The sequence below is a fragment of the Gracilinanus agilis genome, chromosome 4 (genome assembly GCF_016433145.1).
Source record: "Gracilinanus agilis isolate LMUSP501 chromosome 4, AgileGrace, whole genome shotgun sequence".
NCBI classification, from domain to species: domain Eukaryota; kingdom Metazoa; phylum Chordata; class Mammalia; order Didelphimorphia; family Didelphidae; genus Gracilinanus; species Gracilinanus agilis.
Genome location: NC_058133.1, coordinates 143,283,665 through 143,310,158, shown reverse-complemented (window position 1 = coordinate 143,310,158; position 26,494 = coordinate 143,283,665). Strand labels below are relative to the sequence as shown.

The 26,494-nt window shown below is 35.5% G+C and overlaps 1 protein-coding gene across 1 annotated transcript in view; it reads right to left on the bottom strand.

Annotated features, from left to right (window-relative positions):
* The window catches only part of PLD5 (phospholipase D family member 5), a 446,775-nt gene that overhangs the window by 176,173 nt on the left and 244,108 nt on the right, over positions 1-26,494 (bottom strand). The window contains exons 3-4 of the mRNA XM_044673995.1: positions 23,564-23,732; positions 3,284-3,395 (exon numbers count right to left, since the gene is read on the bottom strand). Of these exons, the coding sequence (XP_044529930.1) occupies positions 3,284-3,395; positions 23,564-23,732 (281 nt within the window). The remainder of the gene's footprint in view (positions 1-3,283; positions 3,396-23,563; positions 23,733-26,494) is intronic.

The window sequence follows — 26,494 nt, the reverse complement described above, 5'->3', positions numbered from 1 at the left end:
ACAAACAGCTCTAGGCTCTTTCCCTAGAAATTAGAGCTGCTAGCTCTTATCTATTATAGTTAACAGTTCTTTTTAGCTTTGGATTTTAAAGTTCATTAAAGGAAAGGACTTAATTTGTGCTTACAGATTTTTTTTAATAGTTAAAGCTTCTATGATATTTTTTTCTAATTTCCTTATGCCTTCTTTCCCATGTGACTGAAGTGAAAAAGAAACAGAAGTTTGATGAAGTGAAGAACATGAAAGCCAGGCTTTACCGGTTGGTTAGTTTACCTTTAGAATTTTTTTAAAAGGATCTCAAACCTACTTCCTTTTTACCTACATATTTGACATACATCTACATAAAATGACTCTGTAAGAACAACAGCTGTTCCCAATAGATTTTATACAATATTAAAGCAAAGCTTAGTTTCACTAGTAGCATGAACTATAAAATAAAATTGTTTTCTTTCTACTTATTATTATACCACTAAAGGATCAGGCCAGAAAGTACACAGAAAGATAAAGTAATGATGATGTAAATGATTGTTTACATGTACCTGTTTTTAAAGACCAGTTCAATTTCATTAAATTAAAAACCATTAGTGATTTAATTAGGGTTCTATTTTTGGTCCAATTAAGAAAGATTCATTCCTTAAATAAGCTCTGTGCCTTGATAAGAATTAATTTTGTTAAAAATCTGAATGAGGCTATCCCTTCTACCCCCATTAAAGTTCAAGAGTGACATTCATATGCACTTATGAAAATCAAGCCTGCCTTCCCTTTCTGGGAAAAGTAATGATTATATCAAATTGACCAATAGTTATGGCAACAAATGGCTACAGTTCACTATAGAAAGGCAAATTTATGTAAGCGGCAATATCTCTTTACAAACATTAGGTTTTTTTAAGTTCAAAGTAAAAAGGAAGCAATTTGTAAAACATTTTTTCTGAATAGATTGTTATCTAGCTTAGATTTGTTTTTAGACACAAGATCAAACTCTATTGAGAAAGGATATATCAGAAACACAGTATCACAAAATTTTAGGATTGGAGATACCAGTACAAAGCTTAGACTAAAACAAGCCTTGGGAACCTTGTCCAAATTTTGCTCAAATCATAAATTCTATCTACAAATTTAATGACAAGCAGTTATCAATTTTCTACTAAAAGACATCTAGTGATAGCAAATTGATTACTCTTGAACGTATTTTATTCTCCTTTTTTTAGGGAGGGGAGTTAGGGTGAATGGGGCAGGTGGGTTCAGATTCCCATCCAGGATGAAACAAAATGAATCCAATCCACATGACAAGCTCTCAAATATTTGATGATAATGATCACTCCCCAGTTCCCTCCACCAAGATTTTTCTTCTCAGTGATAAATATCTCCCATTCCTCCAAATGATCTTTACATAGTATAGTTTTGAATCTTCTCACTCTCCTAGTTGCTGTCCTCCAAATGTATTCTACCTTGTTAATGTCCCTTCTGAACTGTAGAGTCGAGAATTGGTCACAGGACTGCAGTTGTGACTAGAATAGATCATTATTGATCAGAAGCCAATCAACAAACACTGTCCTGGATAAAAAAGGTAATGGGCTCTTCTGATGTCTTCTGCCCTATGAAATTGCCTCCAAACTTCATATCCCCTATCACTGGTTTCTTAGATCTCAAGGGTGGGGATGTGAACTTGGATGTAATATATAATCTATATATCTATATCTATATCTAGTTGCCTCTATATCAATATCATTTTTAACCATCTATGTCTACAGGTGTCTGTGTTTATTTTCACTAATCTCAACTGCTATTTAGCATTTCCTTCAATTATAATAAAAACAGTATTCAAACAAGGCATGCATAGTTTTTATTAGACTGCCAAAGGGGTCTATGATACATACAAAAAGGGTAAAGAACCCTGTTCTTACACTCAATTGAGTTATGTATAAATTTTAAAAGTTCAGTTAAGTAGTACAGTAGATAGAGTATTGGGCCTGGATTCAAGAAAACACCTCTCAATGAGTTCAAATCTGGCTTCGGACACTTACTGGCTATGTAACTCTGGGCAAGTTATTTAACCTTATTTGCCTTCTTTTCCTCATCTGTAAAATGAGCTGGAGAAGGAAATGGCAAACCAGTCCAATTTCTTTGTCAAGAAAATCCCAAATGGAGTCACAAAAATTATATGTGACTGAAATGACTGAATGACAACAAAAATTCAAAAAGGTGCAAATGTATTTGATGAAGAAAAAAAGAAGTCTATGCATGTGCGAATGTGACTAAAGTATACAAAACTGATTCTGGGGAGGGTGATACCTTAGAAAGACTAGCAAATATTATATAGCATGAATTCTAATCCTTCCAAAGGGCTGGAACATTAACATTTTCAGTTAGGCAAGATCTTAGACCTCTTTAGCATAGGTACTGCTTCCTTTTAAAATTATAAAACCTTTTTTTTTTTACTTGATAGGCAAGAGAAGAAAAAGGATCTTTATATTTTTTATTATTTATATTATATATTCTTTATGTTAACCTCCATAATTACAGAATGGTAGAGTTAGAGAATTAGAAGAATCCCTAGAGGCCAATGAATCCAATTCCTATTTTCCTTGAGGAGGAAACTGAGGCTCATAGAGTTTAAGTTACTTGCCCAAGATGATAAACCAAGGGATTTAAACTCAGTTCTTACTGACTAAAATATAGTGCTCTGTTCTACTATGCCATGCTAAGATGTTAACCATTTAGCTCTCACATGATTAAAGTATCAAAAGAGCACAATAATATTCTTCTGATTTATTCTGCCTGTCATTAATGACAATTAATCAATTGATATCAAGTGTTATTTTTATTGAAACAACATTTCAGGCAAAATAACACTTGACCACAAAAAATAGCCTCAAAAAAGAAACTACCAAATAGAAATTGTTTCTTTTTTTTTTTCTTTTCTTTTTCAACCCTTGTACTTCGGTGCATTGTCCCATAGGTGGAAGACTGGCAAGGGTGGGCAATGGGGGTCAAGTGACCTGCCCAGGGTCACACAGCTGGGAAGTGGCTGAGGCCGGGCCTGAACCCAGGACCTCCCGTATCCAGGCCTGGCTCTCACTCCACTGAGCTACCCAGCTGCCCCCAAAATTGTTTCTTTTTTAAAAAAGAATACTTTAAGTGGCAGAATTTTTCCAAAAGGAAATAAAAGTTACAACATTTAAGAATTTGGGGTTGATGAAAGACATTACATAATACTTGAAACTAAAGTTTGTCTTTATCTTGCTGGGACATTTAGTGGTAGAATAGCAATCAACCTTTATCTTACCCTTTACTTTCAAGTCTTCTAATACTTTTGACTGGACTGCTGCATCACTCACTAATTTGATCTCAATATTTCGAGCAGCTAATTGTAGCAACTTTTCAAAAAGACGCTGACCCTAGGAAGAACAATAAAAATGCGAGTGAGGAAATATATTTTTATAATGTTAAAAAATTAAAATGTTTAAAATTTTTAAAAAAATGAAACTAATTTTTACAAAAAGATGGACAGAATAACCACAATAATCATTTGTCTCACTCTCACAAAATATTCAGTGTAGATGGAAGTTAATCTGAAAAGCAAGGTATTAGAAATTAGGGTTAATGAGAGAGGTCTCCCTATAAAAGTGGCCTTTGACCTGAATCTTGAAAGAAGCAGAGGAAACTAATTAAATTAAATCAAAAATATTCCTCCCAAAATTTCCAATGATATAAATTGGCTTCTGGATTTTTAAATACATTAAAAAGAATTTTATTAAATTAATATACATCATAAAGTCAATACATTAAGACATATATATGGCTAGCCTTAGAGTTGGTAAGGAACCTTCCCCTCTTTGGTATTGTTGCTGTTCAGTTGTCTCAGTTATGCCCAACTCTTCCTGACTCAACCCCCCCGTTTTCCTTTTCCTTTAAAAATTTTTAATTTATTTTTTGTTACATTCAAGTTCTAAGCTATTTCCCTCTCTCCCTTCCAACCCCACACTAGAGAAATTTGGGGGATTTTCTTAGCACAGTAGCTACTTTTAATTTTTTTCCCATCTCCATCACCAGAGAAAAGGTTTGGGGTCTTCTCTGTGTACTCAGTGTTAGTATAGTTGCATTAAAGAAAAAGCGGGCTTTGTTGCTCTGAATTAATACTCACACTATATATTTAACCAATGTAGAAAAAAATAACTCTTCTCCAGACTGTATTTATGGCTCTGTAGTTCAACATTAACTCTGAAAGTGCTATTTTTATGGGACTAAAAACAAAGGCTATCAGGCCTCTCCTAAACAATCAGGAATGGATAGTCCAACCTACATAGATGCAGATAGACTGTGATTAAAGGAAGTATATTTTTACTTTTCTCACATCCTTAGTATTTACACAGAGGTAGCTTTAAAAAAAACCTAATTATGCAAATCACTGATAGTGAATGCTGTATTTAGGCTTGTTTAGAATATCTATTGATGTCACTGTCTTCATTTTGAATGTCTTGTAACTTTCTTAATTTGTAATTGCTGAATTATCTAATGCCTAATATCTACTTTAAGGCATTTACTGAATGCCCACTTTGTAGAGCATTATATTTAGATCTTAGACTTCACACTTAAACTCATTCACTATTTTAATAAAAAGTCACTAACTAAAATAATAACTGTCATTTCTGTGGCATTTTTAGTTTTGTTAAGCAGCTTATATTCAGTCGATACTTACAACAGTCTTGCTAGGTTAAGTGTTGTAGGTATTTTTTCCATTTTACAGATAAGGAAATGAAGTCTAAAATATGTTACGTGACTCTCCAATGATCACACAGGTAAGAAGTGTCTGATAATAGTAAGACACTTTCAAAGTTTGCACTTGCCAACATTTATAATTCTGTATCATCTGACATAGCCAGCAGTGTCATAATTTTAAAGACATAAATTAAGAAATGATCAGGACCAAGGAAATAATTTACATAGTTACACTATAAAAACAAATAACTTGGAAAGCTGTTAAAAAAAATCTGAATTACAATCATTATCCAGGATTTCAGAGAACTAATGATGAAACTCACTATCCAGTTCCAGGCAGAGGTTATAGACTAAGGGTACAGACTGGGACAAATGTTTTGGACATGGCCAATGAGATATTCTGTTTTGCTTGACAATGTGTATCATTTACAATGATCTTCATTTTTTTCTTTTCCCTCCTCATTGGGGTGGGTGGGAATGAATGAAAAATTTTTGTGCAATTATTTTCAGTCTTTGTGACTCCATTTCAGGCTTTCTTGGCAAAGATACTGAAGTGGTTTGCCATTTCCTTCTTCAGTTCATTTTGCAGATGAAGAACTGAGGCAAACAGGGCTAAATGATTTGTCCAGACACCTTTTAGCTCATACAGCTAATGAGTCTGAGCCCAGATTTGAAATCAAGAAGATGAGTCTTCCTGACTTCAGGTCCAGCACTTCATCAACTTTGCCACCTACCTTCCTTATGAAAGAAAACACATGTCTGTTAATTAACATTTTAATAAAAATAATAAAATGGGATAGGTCTGGACCAGTGATTTCATTAAGAAAGGAAACTCCCTCTTATCAATGAAATCAGCACATTCTCTGCAAATCAAAGTCATAGAGTTGCCTAAAACATAAAGTGGTTAACTGAATTGCCCAGAGTGGCAAAGTCTATATGTGTGAGAGGTAGCATTTAAACCCACCTGGCTCTCAGGCTGGATCTCTATCAAATTTGCAATACTATTTCATATTACATGAATTAAAATACAACTTCACATGGTGTTTGTAAAAACACTTTTATGATAAGCAGAAGGATCTAAAACAGTGGTTCCCAAACTTTTTTGGCCTACCGCCCCCTTTCCAGAAAAAATATTATTTAGCCCCCTGGAAATTATTTTTTAAAAAATTTTAATAGCAATGAAAAGGAAAGATAAATGCATCTGTGGCCATCACTGCTACCCTGGATCGCTTCAGCACCCACCAGGGGGCGGTAGCGCCCACTTTGGGAATCACTGATCTAGAGAATGGATTTCAGAATAATGAAATCTCACTTTATTACTGGTAACTAGGACGAACTCAGTTGGGAAAGCAGGTTATATATAATACCTTGGGAAAACTAGAGTTATAATAAAAGAAGTTGAGTTTAATATATTGACATTTATTTATTACAACTCAAAATTTGAAGTTTAAATTAGTAAATGTGACTACACAGACATATTAAGTATTTAGTACAGACATAAAAGTACAAGATGCTACGCATTTTGAAACTTCCTAGAAAAGCGTAATGCCTTTGAAAATTATTTTATTTTTAAAATCTGAGAAGACAAATATTGCACTGATATGGCATGCACTATGTGTAAATAGTAGGTTATTAATAAACATTTACTATTGTGAAACTTATAAGGGATAAACAATAGGTATTTAATTCAAGCATAGGCATAAGCTTTTACCACCATCCACTAATAAAATATATCTATGTATCAAATACCCTTTAATGGACAGGAAGATAAATTTGCTCCTTGGTTTTGGGTTACTCTGAGGTCAAGACTATATGACTAGAGAGGACTCAATATGAAGTTGTGTGCATTTAATTCATTTAGACACATATTTACTCATTGTTTACATAAGTCAGATGGAAGGGAGTCCAAAATGAGAGTTATCAACTGGGAAAATTGGCAGAATTTCAGGACAAAGAGCTGCTTCAAAAAGCGGGGCAATGTGAGAAGTAAGACAAGGGATTGTGATCAGAAAATGGCATTCTAGAACTCAAGAAAGCTTTCAGTATGACCATACCTGTGTGTAGCTGAGTTATAATAGAAAGGGAGTTTATGGGAGTTGAGAAAGTTGATGAATTGTGCAGTTTGGTGTTAGTTCATCAGTATGCATAAAAGTCATGAAGGTTGACTTCAGTGGTTGGGGTGGAAGGGAAGGAAGATAAGTCAGGTACCCAAGTCATTAAAGGAGGATGGATTACTTACATTTTTACTGAATAAAATGAAGTTTGACAGGGATAAAGGTAAAAATTGTTTTTCAGTCACTCAGTTATGTCCTATTTTTTATAATCCATAGACTATATAGCAAGTCGGGTCCTTTTACCTTCTGCTATTTCTTGAAGTCTGTCTAAATTTATATTCATGGTTTCCATGACATTATCTATCCATCTCATTCTCTGTCATTCCCTTCTCTTTTTGCCTTCAATCTTTACCAACATCAGGGCCTTTTATAATGAATCCTGTCTTCTCATTATGTAGTCAAATTTTAGTTTGCTCCATAGAAGGAAAGCTATCGCAAATTTGGACAATAAGACATCACCTTGCCAACAAAGATCCATAAAACCAAAGCTATGCTTTATTATTGTGGTTTTTTTTCAGAAGCATTATATGGCTATGAGATATGGACAATAAGGAAATCTAAGAATCACAGAACTGACACTTATGAATTGTGGTGCTAGAGAAAATTTTCGAGAGTGCCTTGAACAGTAAGGAGATCAAATGTAAAAATACTTAGGTTCAAAAAAACAATGTCTCAGATATAGAATGGGGAGATATGGCTGGGCAGTGGCTCCTGAGGGGGAGAAAAACTGGGAAATTTTAGAGAACTACAAAGTTTTAAATGAGCTAACATTCTAGCATGCAAGGCAAAAATGCTATTGCTATTTTAGACTACATTAATAATGGAATATTATCTAGAATAAGAAAAATAACAACACTACTACACTTTGATCTAGACTGGTCATATATGCATTGCTGTGTGTTTCTTACATAAAGATTAAATATGTTTCTCCATTACTTTCACTCTTTGCTCCTCTTTCTTATTTCTAGGGTCAACTTGAGCAAGTCTAATTCCTCTCTCCCCTTACTGCCTTTCAAATCCTTGATAAAAATTGGTATATCCATGTCTTTTCTAGGCTAAACAACCTCGGTTTTCAGGAAATCCCTGTATGACTTTTTCTTATCTGTTTCCTTTTTCTGGAAACATTTCAGCTTACCTATTCCTTTTCTGAAACTGGAAGTCATAGATGTAGAGCTGGAAGGGACCTCAGAGGAATCAGAGGAGCAGGAATTAAGTCCTGCTTATTTTGCAATACTCTTCCTAAATTATTAAATTCTAGTGGCTCCCTATTATTTGCATAATCAAATATAAAATCCTCTCTTTGCATTTAGAGCCCTGCAATACCTGGCTCCTTTTAGTCATTTTTACATTTCAATTGTATTCACATACTCTACAAGTGTTCCTTGAATGGGACGTTCTATCTCCCTACTCCATGCCTTTTAACTGGCCATTTCCCTTTTCCTAGAATGCTCTCTGTTCTCGATTTTGCCTATGGGCTCCTTAAAGACTCAGTACAAATTACACTTTCCATAAGACGCCTTTTCTAGCTTCCCAGACTCTTTCCCTACCCAACCCTGCCTTTTCTCGAGATTATTTCCTACTTGTACTGTGTGTTTATGCAAACGTGTATATATATATATTTTTTTTCTACATCTATTTATCTTATATGAACATAATTGTTTGCATATTGTATTCTTTGTTAGAATATGAGCTCCTTGATGGAAAAGATCATGTTATTTGCCTTTCTTTGTAACCCCAGGGTTTAGCTCGGTACCTGGGTACACAGGAAATGCTTAATAAATGCTTGTTGTTGACTAATAGTCATAGCTCAGGATGATGAGTATCAAGTAGAAAAAAAAAAGCTCTTTGACTAAATTGTAAATGTCTTTATTAGAATTTAGTGTTCAAGAACCTTCTCACTTAATTGTAGTAAGCTATAGGGAAGGTGAAGCCTTATTGTGGCCCACAGGGTTCTGGAAATAAACCGTTGATGAGAGTGTCTCCAAGGTGAAGCCTCTTCTTCTCTTTGAATACCTGATGGCAAGGTACCGTCAGAAGTGTAGGGGCATAGACACTTTCACAGGCACAGACCCCTCGTTGAGAAAATCCTAGTACATTAATTAAACCAGCAAAGGATTAAGTGGTTGGTGCCAGCCGAGGGGTGCTCATATAGAGAGTACATATTACCAGTCAATTCATCAGTAAACAGATTTTGTCCCATTAAGGGTTTTAATTATTCTGTGCAGTGCATTATGACTCCATTATCTAATGACAGTTCTCTACAATTATGTACCCCCAAGGGGGGGATGAACGCAGCCATCTCAGCAAGGAGCAGATGAAGAGATATTCATGCTCCATGTGATTAGCATTTGGAGATCCCACTGTTTTAGGGTATGGGGTGGGGGGAAGCTTGGCTATGAACAAACTCATTCTGACAATAATGGGCCCTAGAATGGCAACTCCTATAGGGTGAGATATTATAAGTAGGAATGGTGCATTTGTACAAAAGACATCAGATTGAGTCCTACAGGGATGCAAAGAAGCATATTTGGTTATGCTCCAATATGCAGTCTAGAATCTAGTGCTGACAGATCTTCCCTACATGTCATGATCCAGGAGCATTTCCTGTCTGAGAGAATGGAGAAAGGAACAGCCAGGAAGCAGGAGGTCCCTTATAGCTCTAAATTAAAGAATTCTTTGTCATGTCTAAAATAAAAATAAGAAAATTAGGAGATAAAGGGTGGGGCACAGAGATAATATGGAGTAAAGTTTTGGCCATATTGACTTTGTGATGCCTATTGAATGTCAAGGTGGAAAAATGTTATGTGACAAATAGGTATTTATAATTTACTCTGTTCTCGACAGAACACTGGATAGAAATACAAAGAATGAAACAATCTCTACTCTCAAGTAGCTTACAGTCTAAGACAAGTACTTATATAAGTATATATCAAATAAATATTAAGAGAACAAATAAAAAGAAGTGAATATAATAATATCAATGAAGAATATAACAATAAAATAAAGAACTATGCAGTATGATGGCAGCTCAGAAGGAGAAATCACTACAAGTTGTGGGCATCAGGGAAGGCTTTCTTAAAGAGGGGATATTTGAGCAGGGACCTGAAAGATAAGAAGGACTCACCATTTAACCTGACATTTCTGGCACACTTATTCAGTGGAGACAAGGGCATAGAAATGGTGATGGTGATTCAATCTATAAACATTTATTAAGTGCCTACTATATGCCAGGCTCTCTGCACAGACTATCATAGTCTATTTCTAAGCCTATTATTCTCAAGGAGAAGTCATCCAGCCTTGCAGCAGGGATACTACTCTGTGTGTTGCCTGGAAGCCCCCAGAGTTCAATAACTATAGAAAACAGCTGCCAAGGCAGTAGAGGGAGATTAGAGAAAAGAGGGGAAATAGATAAGCTAAATATAGGAGAGAAAAATCTATAGAAAACAACTTTAAAGGGAAGAATTATTGAATTGAAAAGATTTAAAACAATCCAGGCTGGTTAAAGATTTAGGTAGTTCTATACAAAAGAATTTAAATAGTCTCAGTTGGGTTAGCTTTTGCTAATGGTGGTGCTTATGAATTTATACCAGGGTGATTCCCCTGGGGAAAAAATAATGAGCATCCTTTGTAGATATTAAGAATCCTCACACCCTTTTGCGAGGCAAGGGATTGAATTAATGTTATTCAACAAACAGGGAAACTGGAGCATATAGAAATAAAGAGTTTGGGGCTTTAAAAAACATATTTTATGGCTTATATAAGTTCACCAGAAAATTCAAATACAGAAAAATAACAAAAAAGATTATATCTAATCCATAAAGTTGATTATTTATGATCAATATAAAACGTGTTTAATAATTTAAATAATGTTTTGAGACATTGAAGTTTAGACCTGTGATCTCCTTAGGGTGGAGAACTCCCTCTGCCAAGCTAACCTAGATGGACAACTCTGTAATTTCAGAGTATTACATAATTGCCCGAGGCTCCAAGATGTCTAGTAAAGGACCTCCTGTCACCCCAAACACTCTCTGCCCAATAAGTGATGTACCCAGCTTTTTCAGACTTTAAGGCTAGTCCTTAATTCAACATTGTACCAACTTTCAAATAAGACAAAACAATTATTTTCTCTTTATTTTCATGCATTCTGTCTTCTAATTATTTTTTCAGATTTTATTGTTTATTATTTTTGCATAGTTATAGGCTGTGGATATATTGCTTTTATCTTGCTTTCTCACTCAAACATCTGTAAATGTTTTTCCTTCCTTAACCAATAGAAATCTTATATCTCTCTAAAGAAATTTTCCTCTGAAAAAAGTCACTGAATCAGGACTAGAGTTTTTGATTTGGGGCCCCTGTCTATAACAATAAGGATTAGAATGTTCCCCCATATGGGGGAGAGAGTACAAAAAGCACATTGTCATAAGGAACAGTCATAAGAATTTGTGAATGTGCTCTAGGGCTTTCTAACTTTGTGATGCTTAGGTTATTATCTGTCTTCACATTGCTGAATAGGAAGCCAGGGCAGAGACCATATATGGTAGCCCTATCCAACATTTTCTTCAAGCTCCCTAACTTATCAATTTCCCTGACGATGTTATGATAAAAATAAAAGTTAGCATTTCCCAGATTATCTAGTCCTTTGTCTTCCAAATCACTCTCACATAGAAAGGAGTCCTGAAAAGGCCCTCAGAGGCCATCCAGTCCAACTGCCTCATTTTAGAGCAGATGAGACCCAGATCCACAGAGATGAGCAGATTTGAACAAGGTCACAAAGATTAGTAAGAGTCAGGGATGTGATCTGAATCCAGATTTTCTTACTCCAGATATAGTATTCTTTTCTATTGTCCCATCTAATTCAGAACCTCAAATAACAACAAAGTTTTGATTTGGCAGAAAGCACACTAGACACAAAAGATTTGGTTTCTAATATTAATTCAGCCACTTTCCAGCTGTACAACTTTGGGGAAGTCACTTAGCCTTTCTTTGACTCAGTTGCTTCATCTGTACAATGAAGATAACAATATCTACCTCAGAGTGTTATTATTAAAGATAAAGTGAATTAATGTATGTAATGTAATTTACAAAGCAATGCAGAATCACAGATTTTGGACTGGATAAGAATTTAGAGGTTGGGTTCACTCCCTCGCTTTTTGCTGAAACTGAGACCTAGAGAGGTTAACTAACTTCCCCAGTGATGCAAAGATAAGTGACAAAGCTGGAATTTGGGCTCAGGTCTTCCATTTCCTAAATCTAGCACTTTTCCCACTGCTCTATGCTTAGCTATTACTGGAATGAGATTTCTTAAATTATAATTATTTATTGAAAGCTAATATGCATGGAGAAATGGATAAGATATTATTTTAAAACTGGGTGATGCTCTCTTCCTTTGTTGTTATTTCCTCTCATACTAATAACACTGCCCAAATATAACAACACTATTGGAAAAGAGAAGGCTGACAGATCATCTAAACATCATTTCCAAGTATATACTCTTTATGACATTAAGAATGTTAACTCTGCTTTTCATCACTACAGAAGACAAAACAGAAGTAAAAAACCATTAAATTTAGCAGGAAAAAATAGGTTAGCTATTAAAAAACTTCCCAAGGGTGGGGATTATTACATTGGATAGGGGAAGGGGCCTAGTTTTTCTCCAAAATTATTTAAAAAAAGAAAAGATTCTCATCCAGCAGATGGTTTAGGGATGGTATAGTTCAAACTAAAAAAATAGAATAAGCTTCACTATGTCCAATAGTCCTACCAAAATCAGAAGAGCCCCCAGCACTCTGAGTTGAGGTGCCAACTAGGTGGAATAGACCTTAATTTCTTTACATTTATGATTCTGTCCTATCCTTCCAGTTTTAGGTGAACTATTGCTTCAGTGATTCCTGGATAGCTAAATGTTCTTTTTATTTTTATCAGTTAGCATAGGAGTCAAATGTTCCTTAGGAGACCATATTGACTTCAGAGCCTTCTTGACCCCTTCCTCTGAGAGAATGTACCCTGCTGTAAAATCATGCTGTTCCATATAAACTTATATTTGAACCTGGAAATTAACAAAGCAACCAAGTCTTGGATTTTCAGATAGATTGTACACTGTGAGTTTGCATTCTGTTCCCATTTTGTTAATTTACAGAGGCTTAAGAAACATTGCACTTTACCACCTTCATCAACTTGGAAAAGGCAAAACAGAATGTGAACAATTTATCAATAACAGCCTGCAGTCATGGTGCACATTAGAAACCTCCAGGACCCCAAGGATCTCAATTCAAAACAAAATGATCTGCACACTTTCCTATTCTTATCAGAATTCTTTCCCTTGGTCTGCTTATACTCTTGGCTTCATTCAAAATCTATTGCTCATTTAAAATAATAATGCTTACATACTAGCCAAAGTACTTAAACTATTTAAAGAAATTTGTCTCAATGATGCTCATCTTCTATCAGAGAGGATGAAAAGTGTCCAATTCTGTGAGCCTTTCTCCACAAATAAGAAAGTCTAGTTTCTTAGTGAAATTTGTTCCTGTCATGCTGAAGAGATTTAATGAAACATTTAAGTACCACATAATCAAGTTGTCAAATATTTAGCACAAAAATGTTATTAAGGCAGGGATTCTTAAGCTTTTTTGTATTAAGGACCCCTGTGAAGCCTATGAACTCCTTATCAGAATAATGATCTTAAATGCATAAAATAATATATATATATATATGTGATTACAAAGGAAACCAATTATGTTGAAATATAATTTTAAAAATATTTTTTAAAAATCAAGTCAAAAACTAAGGATAAGAACACCTACATTAGGGATTGGAGATTCCCCTTAGCATCTAGAAGGGCTACTAGGTTACACATTCCCATTACTTTGCTCAATTGCGCTTTTAAAGATCATCAATAATATCCTTATTGCTAATGACAGTCTTCACTTCTTAAATCTTATCTTTCTTGACCACTCTGCAACAATTGCATTCTTAATTAGCTCTTCCTCATTGGTACTTTCTCCCATCTTCCTGATCACTCTAAGTTCCCATTACTTGTTTTTTCTTCTTTCTCCCCCCATTTTTCATTCTTAGCACCAGAAGATATCCCACCCCACCCAGTTTATGGCATGTAGTAGGCACTACATAAATGCTTATTCCCTTCCTTTCCTCTTCTTCTACCTGCCACAAGGTCCACCTCTAGTTCCTTTCTCTCTCTATTCTCTTTTGTAGCTTTCATAATTCTCTCATGCAAATAGGTCTTCAAACTCTGTAAAATGATTAGAAGGCCTTAAAGACCCTTCCAGATATAGATCTATGGTTCTCATCTTCTTATCCTAAACTCTTTCCCCAGTGCTGACCAGTGTGAATAGAGTGCCAGACCTATCAGGAAGACTTAGTTTTCCAAGTTAAAATCTGGCCTCAGACACTTAGTAACTGTTTGACACTGGGAAAATCATTTAATCTTGTTGGCCTCAATTTCCTCATCTATAAAATACAATGGAGAAGAAAATAGTAAATCCCTGCAATATCTTTGCCAAGAAAATTCCAAATTGGGTCGCAAAGATTCAGAGATGACAGAAATAACTGAATAACAACTAAAATTCAAATCAATGAAGTCAATTCACTTTAACACATGTTGACTAAATGTCTACTATGCATCAAGACATCACCATCTGGATTTTCAATGACATCTCAATTTCAACATGTTCAAAGATAATTCATAACCTTGATTTAAAAAAGGCACTTGTCTCTTTCTGACTTCCCTCTCTGTTGATATTACCATTATTCTCCTAGTCACTCAGGATATACAAATCTATCTATCTATCTATCTATCTATCTATCTATCTATCTATCTATCTATCTATCTATCTATCTCAGAATCACCTTGTACTGTTCTTTTTCTTCCCTAATTCTAACAATGTATATTGGGATTTTAAAGATTTGCTCATACTAATAAGTATACTTTGTGAGATTCTTTTCAGTACTCTTATGCATTGGATAGAGAGAAGTATCAGAGTCCAAAACATCTGTACACTGAATAAATTGGCTTTGTGATTGTGGGCAACTCATTTAATCTTACTGCCCCTTAGGAAATTAAATATATAATTTGCAAAGCAGTTACCATTGAATTAACTGAGGGAGTTTCCTCATTTAGAGTTTCCTACATCAATGAAATAATAGATCCAGACCTTTCTTCAATACCCAACTCAAATGTCACCTCCTACACAGTCCTTCCTGATTTGCCAAGCTAAAAATTGGCTTTTCTTTCTCTAATGTTTAAAAATACTTTGTACTTGTCTTAAACTATTACTTTGTATTCTCTCAGAATTTAGTTATTAAATAACCATGAAATAGTATTTTATAGTCCTGCATATTTGCACATGAGTTTTATCTTCCTGCTATGCTCTATGAGGGCAATGATCATATCTTAATTCTCTTTTTTCTCTTCCAAGAGCCTAGTTCAGTCTTTGTATATACATAGTGATTAATAAATGGCTATTAAATGAATGAATAGATAAAAGAAGAGTTATGAACATGGTTATAGTATTGGTTTTAAGTGAGCCACTGACACTTATAGATGTTGAAATCCTAAAGGTGAATTGGGGTCTTCTTTAAGCTTTTATGCTATTCCTGAGCTATAATGGTATATAAATTAAAAGTGCAAAAGGTCTCAGTCCATCATTCTTTCTATAAATGAATAGTTTATGTACACTTATGACCTTTATATTTTATCCAATTGAAAAAAGTCTCATCTAAGCCAATGTAATAGAGAGGAGAGAGGCATGAAATGTGTATTCAGTTTCATTGCTAGAGTGGTAAAATATTTTTAAAAACAGGTTTTATTACCAAGAAGAACACATTTTTTCCTGATTAGTTTCAAAGGAAGTACTGATAGACATGAGTATATTCTATACAGGATGAGTAGGACGATAAGAGGCTGGAAACCAGGACAAAAGGTGAATGATGGAAAGACAGAATGATATTTAACACAGAGAAAAGTAGGAGAGATTATAATAATGGCCTTTAAATATTTCAAGATCCATCATGTTAAAGAGGATATGAACTTATTCTGAATTGCTCCAAAGGCTAGAACTAGAATCAATATGTGAGAGTTGCATGGAGGTAGATTTTGGCTCACCCAAGGAAGAATTTCCTAAAAAGCAGAGCTTTTCAATAAGAGGTAGCATCAGAATGAGATCCTCAGTCTTTAAAAATAGTTACACTGAGCTGTGATTGATCATGTTTCAGAGATGTAAAGAGAACTTCTTAGTATGAGGAAGGAGGAAGATTCTATCATTATCATCTTTCATAGAGGCTAAACTTTTACAATATCCACGACCAAAAATAAGAAAACTAAGCATATCTAGGTTGTTAAGTGGGTAGGGGGACCAACCAATAGGTGTCCAATCCTCTGAGTAGATACAAAAGACTACTTTGACTACTTCCACCCCAATGGGGGTTTAGGTGAACTTGCATCTTGAAGCATGTGATAGAGGGTAATGATGGAAGGGTTAGGGGCAGGTAGGTAGCTCAGGGGATAGAGAATCAGGTCTGGAGTTGGGATGTTTTGTGTTCAAATTTGGCTTCAGATACTTCCTTGCTGTGTGATCCTGGGCAAATCACTTAACCCTAAACTGCCTAGACCCTACAGCTCTTCTGCCTTGGAACCTATACTTAGTATTCTAAGACAGATGGTAAGGGTTTAAAATTTAAAAAAAATAATGGAGTGGGTTCGTCTTTGATTTAGAATATGTTTGGGTATTCTACGAATGGTTTTCCTGTTGGAAAAAAAAAGCCTTTTTAATGACCATTGAACTGGAATTGAGAGTGCTCACAAAGGGCTCCAGTGAAGGAATTCAATCTCTCTCTTCCCTATTGATGACTGAGATAAAAATTGCTCCATTTCTAAAGTGAATTAATCAGTTGTAGGCTTCATATTGAAAATGAAAAATTCCTTGATCAATTTGGATGAACTTGAAAATAACTGGATGATGTGGACTGACTTAATATAGCAAATGTGTTTAGACTAGTTGAGAGAGCTTGCGGTGTTTTGTATAAAACAACAGGCCCATTTCGAACTCAGATATTTGAGTGTCTAGAAGCTAGTTATGGAAGTCTCTAGTCAAACTACTGAAAAAAAATTACATTGGGTAGAAAAAAACCCTGGTGTCAGCCTCAGCCTCAATTTATGTTTCCTCTCCCCTTTCTCCCTTTGTCCAGAGGAGGGTCCTGTGAGCTTTGGAAGATCAGAAGATTTAAACTTTCCATGAGTGTCCTTCCAACACCTCTGAGCTGATAACAAAGTCTAAATCAGGAGTTGAGGACATACTATATACAAAGATTCAAGAATCCACAAGGAACCCAACAGAAAACCTTCACTATACATAAGGGAAATATCTCAATTATTACACAAAGAGGAAAAATATTTTCAACAACCAAGAAACTGAGAGCACTTTCTCCTGAATTCTGCATGCACTCATGGAAGAATGTGTCACAGATTTTAGGGAGGAATGTGTTGTACCAACTGTTCTTACTATAGCACCTAAATAAAGATCCCTTTCTATCGTCTCAGCTGGCTGGCAAATTTCTATCTACTATTAATCGATGAGGAAACAATCCATTTGCAGTTTGTGAGATGCAGCATTACAAAAATTATTCCTACCCGCTCAGGGCTACCATGAAAATCCTGAGAGGGGTATAGCAATAGCTTCTGGAGTCTCTAAGTGCGGGGGTTTCAAGAATACATCCAGAGCATACATTACAGAAGTAATAATAAAAATACAGTGGGAGGAAAATGTCAATTTTAAGCTTGTCAGTTGTTCATGATTCAGATTGCTTTGCCACTTATGTTGTATGTTTAGAGTAGAGTTTTTTTTTATGTGTGGATGGGGATAGATGGCCCCTGAGGTTGCTGTCAACTCCAAAGATTCTGTGATTCCTCTTTTCTCTCCTACCAGGCATCTTCCTAAAAAGACAGGAGATGGGATAGTAGGGTGTAGTCAATACAAATGCAGGTCAATAGTGTAAACCAAGCCATAGTATTTCTTATTTTCTTGCAAGACTTGCTCAGGAAATGAGCTCCCCTCATCCATATATATATATAAACTCTAAAAGTCTATATAAAAGTATAAAGTCTACTAAGTTCATTAGACTTTTTCTGTAAGATCTACTAAGTACATTAATCTGCCATTAATTCTGTTCTCTTCAGAAGCCATTCTTTCCCTCTATCTCTGAGATCACATGGTTTCCCTGTTAATGCAACTTCACTTACGGAAGCCAACAAATATTGATTGACCACTGATACAAAAATCCCAACAGTAATTAGATTCAATTTGGAATCAAGTACATTATTGGCAATTATGTTTCACTATCAATTACTGATTTACTTCACACAAATGCCTATTTTTGGCATAAAGGATATAGGATTCCCTCAGTAATGTTATATATTTCCAGTGGGAATGTAAGGTAGAAATAAATATTTTACCCAAAGAATTTCTCCTATTCTATTAATTGTTGTTTAGTTGCTTTTCAGTTCTGTCTATTGTGGTTTTCTTGGCAAAGATATTAGAGTGGTTGGTCATTTGCTTCTCCAGCTCATTTTACAGAAAAGGGAACTGAGGAAAACAGGGATAAGTGACTTGGTTAGGGTCACCAAGCTAAGAAGTAATCTAAGGCCAGATTTGAACTCAGGAAGCTGTCTTTCTTACTCTAGTCCAGACCCATCGCTCTATTTACTTCTCCAGGTAACTGCCCTGCTAACTGTACATTTCACCTATACTAGTCTTGTATTACATATATGGGGAAAAACTCAATCCCATTTAACACACAAAGAGGCAGTTGTGGCATACTTTTTAGATTTAGAGTTTCAGTCAAAAGTTTTATGCTAATTTGGAACTATGCCCAAAGGGCTCTAAAAGACTGCCTGCCCTTTGACCCAGCCATACCACTACTGGGTTTATACCCCAAAGAGTTAATAAGGAAAAAGACTTGTATAAAATATTTATAGCCTCATTCTTTGTGGTGGCAAAAAAATTCGAAAAGGAGAGGATGCCCTTTGATTGGGGAAGGGCTGAACAAATTGTGGTTTTTGTTGGTGATGGAATACTATTGTGCTCAAAGGAATAATGAACCTCCAGGAAGTGATGCAGAGTGAAAGGAGCAGAACCAGGAGAACATTGTACACAGAGATTGATGTACTGTGGTACAATAGAATATAATGGACTTCTCTACTAGGAGCAATGCAAGGATCCAGGACAACTCTGGGGAACTTATGAGAAAGAACGCTATTGACATTCAGAGAAAGAACTATGGGAACAGAAACACAAAAGAAAAACAACTGCTTGAACACATGGATCAATGGTGATATGATTGGGGATGTAGAATCTAAATGATCACCATAGTGCAAATGGTAATATGGAAATGGGTCTTGATCAATGACACATGTAAAACTCAGTGGAATTGCATGTGGGCAATGGGAGATGGATGGAAGGAGGGGAGGGAAAGAACATGAATCATGTAACCATGGGAAATTTTTCTTAATTAATCAATAAAAATAAAATATAAAAAAGGTTTATGCTGGTTTAGAAGGGCATCTTTCAAGGAGTGCCCAGGGATCTGTGTTTGGCCTCATGCTACTTTACACTTTGATCAATGAATCAGATAAAAGCTACCTGGGCAGAAGGGCAACATGCTCAGTTGTGCCAAACTCAAAAGAAATAGATCCCTGCAGGCCCTGCTCTTTGGACCCATGGACAGTGAGTTTGACATTTCTTTGGTGGATCACAGTCTGGATTAAAACAAACAAACAAACAAAAACAAGACTAAGGTGGGCTATGGTATTTGGGGTGGATCTAATGAGATAAATAGGACGAATATAAAAATCTTGCACTTTCCATCTAAAAATCAATCTCATAAGAAAAGGCATCAGTTCTCTTGAAAAGGATATTAGGGCTTTAGTAAACAGCAAGACCCTAAGTTATTAGTGGAAGCCCCTCAAAAAGCTAATTAATTTAATTAGAGAGCATAGTGTCCAGGGCAAGGTAAATGATAGTTCCACTCCATTATGTTCTAGTCAAATATAGATAAACTGTATCTAATTCTGGATGGCACACTTTAAAAGGATTTCAATAGGATGTAATGTATCCAGGGGAAGTCAACAAATATGGTGAAAGATCTCAAGCGGATTCCATACAAGAACAGGTTGGCAGAATGAGAAATGTTTAGCCTGAAGAAGAGTCACAGAGAGGGTACATGGAACCATTCTTCAATAGTCTGAGAGATTGAACTTGTTCTTCTTAGCTCCCAAGAATAGAACAAAGACCTAACAAAAAAAACTTCCTAACATTAGCTCTTTCCAAAGAGGAATAGGCATCATTAGGTGACTATGGGTTCCTTCCTCAATGGAGGTATTCTTGCAAAGGCTAGATATTACTCCAGGGGTATGCATGGAGGAGATTCTTATTGAGATAATGGGCTAGATCTGATGGCCTCTACTTTCAAATCTGAAATTTTAGGATTCTATAAGTCCTGCCTTGTTCAGTGATCCTAGGCAAATCTTGCTTGGCTACAATTTCCTATCCTGTAAATCATGTAAAAGTAAAATCAAGTTGACTATATCTAAGATCGTTTTCAGCCATGATTCTGTGAAAATTTGTCTTTGCTTAAATCATATCACGTTTGCTTAAACATGATATGATTTAAGCAAAGACATAAAGGATAAAAAAGAAAATGCTGGTGCCTGATTGTGAACTTAATTTATAGGATACTGCAGTGCTTTAGGATGGTCTCCTCAAAATAGGAATAAAATCTTTAGCCCTCTGAGATATAGACAAAAAGATTTTTTCCCCTGTTTTGTTCATTGCTTTGCAAATAGTTAAGTATAGAGACCATTTGTTCCTTTAATGGAAACTATTACTCACTCTTAAAAATAGCCACTAGGTGGAGCAGAAGATGTAGGCCATTGTTTTACTCTCCATGTCAATAAATTTTCTGCCAAGATATATTATGAATTCTGCCTTTAGAAGCCTGAGATGCAGCCAGTGGGTATTTTATTTGCAGTTGCATCATAATAAATAAATGTGCTATGTTCCTGTTGTAGTCTATTTCTATTTTCTATTTAGGATTTTTCAGGCTCTGCTGGTTCAGAAGATGACATGATTTTTTTCTTCCAAAGTAAAACTGCTATTTTAAAAAAAAAGATAATGTATTCATGTAGCAATGGCTGTGAACATTGGTAATTTTTTTATCACATATTCGTGAATGACCGTGGTTGCTACTGAAATATTTAATTTAGACTTGATTTAATAATTAGAGTGTGAAACTCTCATGCAGTTTTCAAATGCAATGGTGTCATTCAATGATCAAATTCCATATTTATATGGATGTAATAGACAATTATTGTTGTGTTTCCTTCAAGGCAAGATTTCTGGATTCTCCTGACTGGTAGCATACGTCTCCCTAAAATGTCTTCTATTCAATTTGTATTTTTATAGACATATAGATGTATATATTGTCTCCTTCATTAGAGAGTAAGATTCCTGAAAGCATGAATTGGGTCTTTCTTCCTTCCTTCTTTCCTCCCTTCCTTCCTTCCTTCCCTTCCTCCCTATCTCCTCCTGTTATTCCCTCCCCTCTTCCTTCCTCCCTTTGTTCCTTCCCTCTTTTCCTCCTTCCCTTCTTCCTTCATTCCTTCCTTAGTTCTTTCATTCCCTCTTTCCCTCCTTCCTTCTCTCTCTCCTTCCTTAGTTCCTTAGTTCTTTCCTTCCCTCTTCCTCTCCTTTCTTCCTTTCTTCCTTCCTTTTCCCTTCACTTCCTTCCTCCCTCCCTTCCTTCCTTCCTTCCTTCTGATAGTAAAATCAACTTTTTTTTTTTGATAAAGGCTGTTGACATAACAACATGTTGACTAAGTCTTCATATAGCTACCCAAACTAAGTAAAAATATGCACTTAAGTATGAGTGAATAAGTTGTGCCAGCTTGCTCAATTGGTTACTAATTTCACCTGACACAGCCGTGTTAAACAACTGGCAAATTATTATAATGTTCATGTTCATCGCAGCCTGGGAAAGTTTGCAGTAATCTGGGCCCAAGCATACCAGCAGGGATCATCAAATTCATATGAATTCTGTTGCCCTAAATAACTTTCAGGGTTATGTTAAATATAATGGGTTATGTTTTATATACATATATATTTAAGATTGTCATTTTTATTATATTGACTTGTCTTATCTATAAGCAATTAATTTTTTTCCAGTTGTTTACTTTTGACTTTGTATGAAGTGTATTTTGTAATTGTGTTCATATAGTTGTTGGGCTTATTTTGATAAGTATCCCCCCTGGTATTTTAGTGTCTATAGTTATTTCACTTATTTATTTATTTAAATTATAATATCATAATTTATAAATTATGAACCATATATAAATTATAAATTAATAATATATTTGTATCTTGCCTTATTTAAAGGAAGTATCATACTTTAAATGTAGGATCTCTTTTTCTCTGTTGATGAATTCATGTCTGTGTGAGGAGAAATTGTAGACAAGCAATAACATTTTTAATACAATTTTGATCTTGATTTTAAAATCTATTGTCTAATATCCCTTTGATTTTCAAATAGTATCACAAAAGCTAGGTCATATATTCAATCTTCAGATAGAATAATTAACTTGAAATTGAGATATTGTATAAATATATATTGCCAATCCAAGAAGGATGAATGGATGCATAAGGTGGCTCAGCATAAGCTTTCTCCACTACTGAAAAACATCATGCTCTGTTGTCATTTATTTTTTAATAATATCTCCATATATGAATTTAGGGAGTTTATTTAGAGGTCTTTCATGTCATTTAGTTCATTTATTTTTACCCTTGTCTTCTGTCTCAGAATCAATACTAAATATCAGTTCTAAAGCAGAAGAACAGTAAGGGCCTCTTTGGTGAACCTTTCCTAGTTAGAATGCCCAGAAGGCAAATTCAGGCTGTCTGTGAGCCCCCCAAGTTACCAGAGAGAGCTGAGGGAGGAAGTGATTGCTTTGGGTGGCTGGACAGAGGGGCGAGGCGTGCAAAAATGTCCTCAGGTGCTAGGAAGAGGGGGAACAGAGCAGCTCCCTGAGTGCTGGCTCTGCACAGGTGTCACATCTTCCCCAACACTGGGCTTGGCAATTGGGGTTAAGTGACTAACCCAGAGTCATATAACTAGGACGTGTCTGAGGCCAGATGTGATCTCAAGTCCTCCTGAATCCAGACCTGGCTCTCTGTCTACTGACCTATCTAGCTATTCCTAGTTCTTCTTCTAATGGTTGTATACCAAAATCAATGCCATATTTTTTCCATTCTGCCTTTTAACAGAATCAGGAAATCATTTTCAGGGTGCCTTGTGAAATAGATTTCACTGTTAAGAAATTTTAGCTTTTTGATTCAAATTCAAACTCTACTACTCGATAAAGTGGAAAATTCATTGTCAGGTATTGATGGGATACTCATTGGAAACAGGCCATTTATAGACTAAGAGCTAGGAGATAACAGAGTGAAAATCAATATAATCCCTGCCCTTGAGCAGCTTGCATTTTAATGGAAGAAAAGGGCATAAAAAATACACAGACAGACATATGTCAACATCACCATGTAAATTCCCTAAAGGAGGAGAAAGTCAAAATGGAAACAGAGCTGCAGGACTGAACAGAAAGGACAAGATAAAGTATAACATGCAAAACCATCCCAAGAGAAATAGCTGGGCAGGGGCCACATGCAGCTCACCTGGCACGCTGATGGGTGACTGTGGTTGAGGTCCCAATGGGAAGACACTATGTCGACAGACTTTTGGGCCATATTGAGCAAATTCATCCAACCTTGGAAAAGCGACAAATGGAATGGGGCTGTTTCCGAATAGTTAAGGCCTTCAGGAATGTTCTCCACCAGAGCAATTCTTAGAAAAAGATTTTGAAGATAAAATATTTTAAAAACTAATTAAATATTAAATGATAGATCTTTATATGTACATGTAGACATATACATAGAAATCCATTAGATCATGAGCTTCTTGAGAGCAGGGGGTGTGTTATGTCTTTCTTCATATCTCCAGTGCTTAGCATAGTGCCTGGTCTATCCAAAGAGCTTAATAAATATTTGTTAACTGACTGACAGAATTAAATTTATATTTTTCTCTAAAATTTGCACCCCTCCTCGCAAACACTTTATTTCCCACGTTGCTCATGCACTGTGTTTTAGCTGAGTGGAAAATTGTGTTTTCCATAATTTGCTGTCCTTTTCCAAGGAATCACAAAATAAAATCTTCGTGGTAAATTCATGAATACATCTTTTACTTTTTCTTCTCTTGTGTATTTTTATATTAATTTTGAAATTCGTTCTGGAAAACTGGTGGCCTTTCTGATAAACAGACAACTAATTCAGGAAAGACTCCTGTATCAGCAACAAAAATGAATGAAACTTTCCACTCTAGCTTGTCATCCTCTGCAGCCAAAGGAGCTGTATTTTGTGAGTTATTATTATGGTGGTATTTTGGAAATATTTATCATGACTATTGTAATATGAAATGACCTACTCAATGATATTTCTGGCTGACTTTTTTTAAGCCCTTTACTTTTCAGTTTTAGAACAAATACTGTGTATTGGTTCCAAGGCAGAAAAGTGGGAAGGGCTAGTCAATTGGGGTTAAGTGCCTTGCTCAGGGCCACACAGCTAGGAAGTTTCAAGGCCAAATTTGAAACCAGGACCTCCTATCCCTAGGCCTGATTTTCAATCCATTGAGTCAACCAGTGCCCCTCCCTGGCTGCTTTTTTTAAATAAACCCTTACCTTCCATCTTGGAGTCAATACTGTGTATTGGCTCCAAGGCAGAAGAATGGTAAGGGTAGGCGATGGGGGGTCAAGTGACTTGCCCAGGGTCACACAGCTGGGATGTGTCTGAGGTCAGATTTGAACCTAGGACCTCCCGTCTCTAGGTTTGGCTCTCAATCCAATGAGCTACCCAGCTGTCCCCTCTGGCTGCTTTTTGATGCATGTAATAACTAATAATGTGAACTGACTTTATTTACCTCTCAAAGGAGAACCTGTAAATCATCCTTCTATTTAGCTGCAATTTAAATTTTTTAAGCTAAAAATTTTGTAAATTTTGATTTCTGATTTCATATGCATAATGAAAGCTTGTTATGATTCAGTTCCTCCAGTACTCTATGCTTTTTTTGGTTATAAGAGTTCATATTTAAGTTTAGTGTTAAATAACAAACCCTAAAGCACTCTTATTGATACAATGAATAACACCAATTACTCCCATTTACTTATAAGTTAGACTTTGTAAAGTGATTTTTCTGACCATAACCTTCAGAGGCAATTCGTGCAAGTATTTCTATCCCCAACTTACAGAGGATGAAATAGAGACTAATCAAGGTAAAACAGTTTGTTCTCAATCAAAAAGCTAATGTGGTGCATTTTTTTGTTTATACTTCCAATGTTCTTTCCACTATGCTATGGTTCTGAATACTTCCTCAGGCATATGCTATTCTCCTGTACCAATCTCACAGAGAGGAGATAAGTTGTCAATAAGTACTTTACACATTGAGAGATGCATCCCTTGATAGGTTTTGCCTAAAATTAATAGGAAGAAATGGGTTAATGTGCCCCTTGAGAAGGTCCTGTTGAAATGTCTGAGATGAGAAAAATATAATTACTTTTTTAATGTCAATGATAATAAAATCTTTGAATAAGTATGACAAGCAATATTTCAATTAGCTTAATAGTTAGAAGCAAAACATTTTAGACTCAACTGCAGACAAATGTCAAATATCTATGAATGTGGGGGATGGGTCCAGGTAAAAAAATACCCACAGATAATCCTATCTTTTTCTCTCCTTAAATTTCGACCTCCTTTCTTTCATAATCAATCATTCGTTTGATGAGCATTTATTAAGCATCCTTATGTATAAAGCACTATGCTAGGCACTAGGGATACATAGTCAATAATAAAATGATCCCTGGCATTTAGGCACTTATACTCTATCTGATTCATAATGATAATTTTCTTCTTTTTATAGGATTTTAAGTTAGTAAACTACTTTCTACTATAGCTATATTGAGGTAAATATTATCAACATTATTAATCTCTATTCCGTCCTTGAGGAACTAGAGATAAGAGAGGTAAAATTTTGCTCAGGTTTATATAATTAGTAGGCATCACAGCAGGGATGTGGAACTTTGTCTTTCCTTACTCCAACTCAAGCTCTTATTACACTACATTGGGGTACTACTCATATAATATTTAGTTTAACATGAGAGAGGAGAGAGGGGAGAGATAGAGATAGAGATTGAGACAGAGAATTTAAACGAGTAGAAAAAGTTAATGATTATGATGTTTACTTCTCTTGACAAGGTGCTGAGATAATAAAGAAGCTTGCCAAGAGAGAAGAGAAGCAAGAGATTGGGATATACTTTATTGCATCTATGATCTCCCCGGTGTATAGTCCCTCCTATAATATAGATCCCAACCTATCCATTCCTGTTCATCCTGTGTGTTGTTCTTGTTCAGATGTTCCTATTAATTTAGTACATAGGGTCCATTTGATGTGCTATTGGTCTTCTTACACATCTCTGGACACTGGAAGCCCAATATCAAGAATTCTTAATCTTTTTTTGTACCATGTGTCCTTTTAGTTTTCTTAAGATGCGCTCTCTC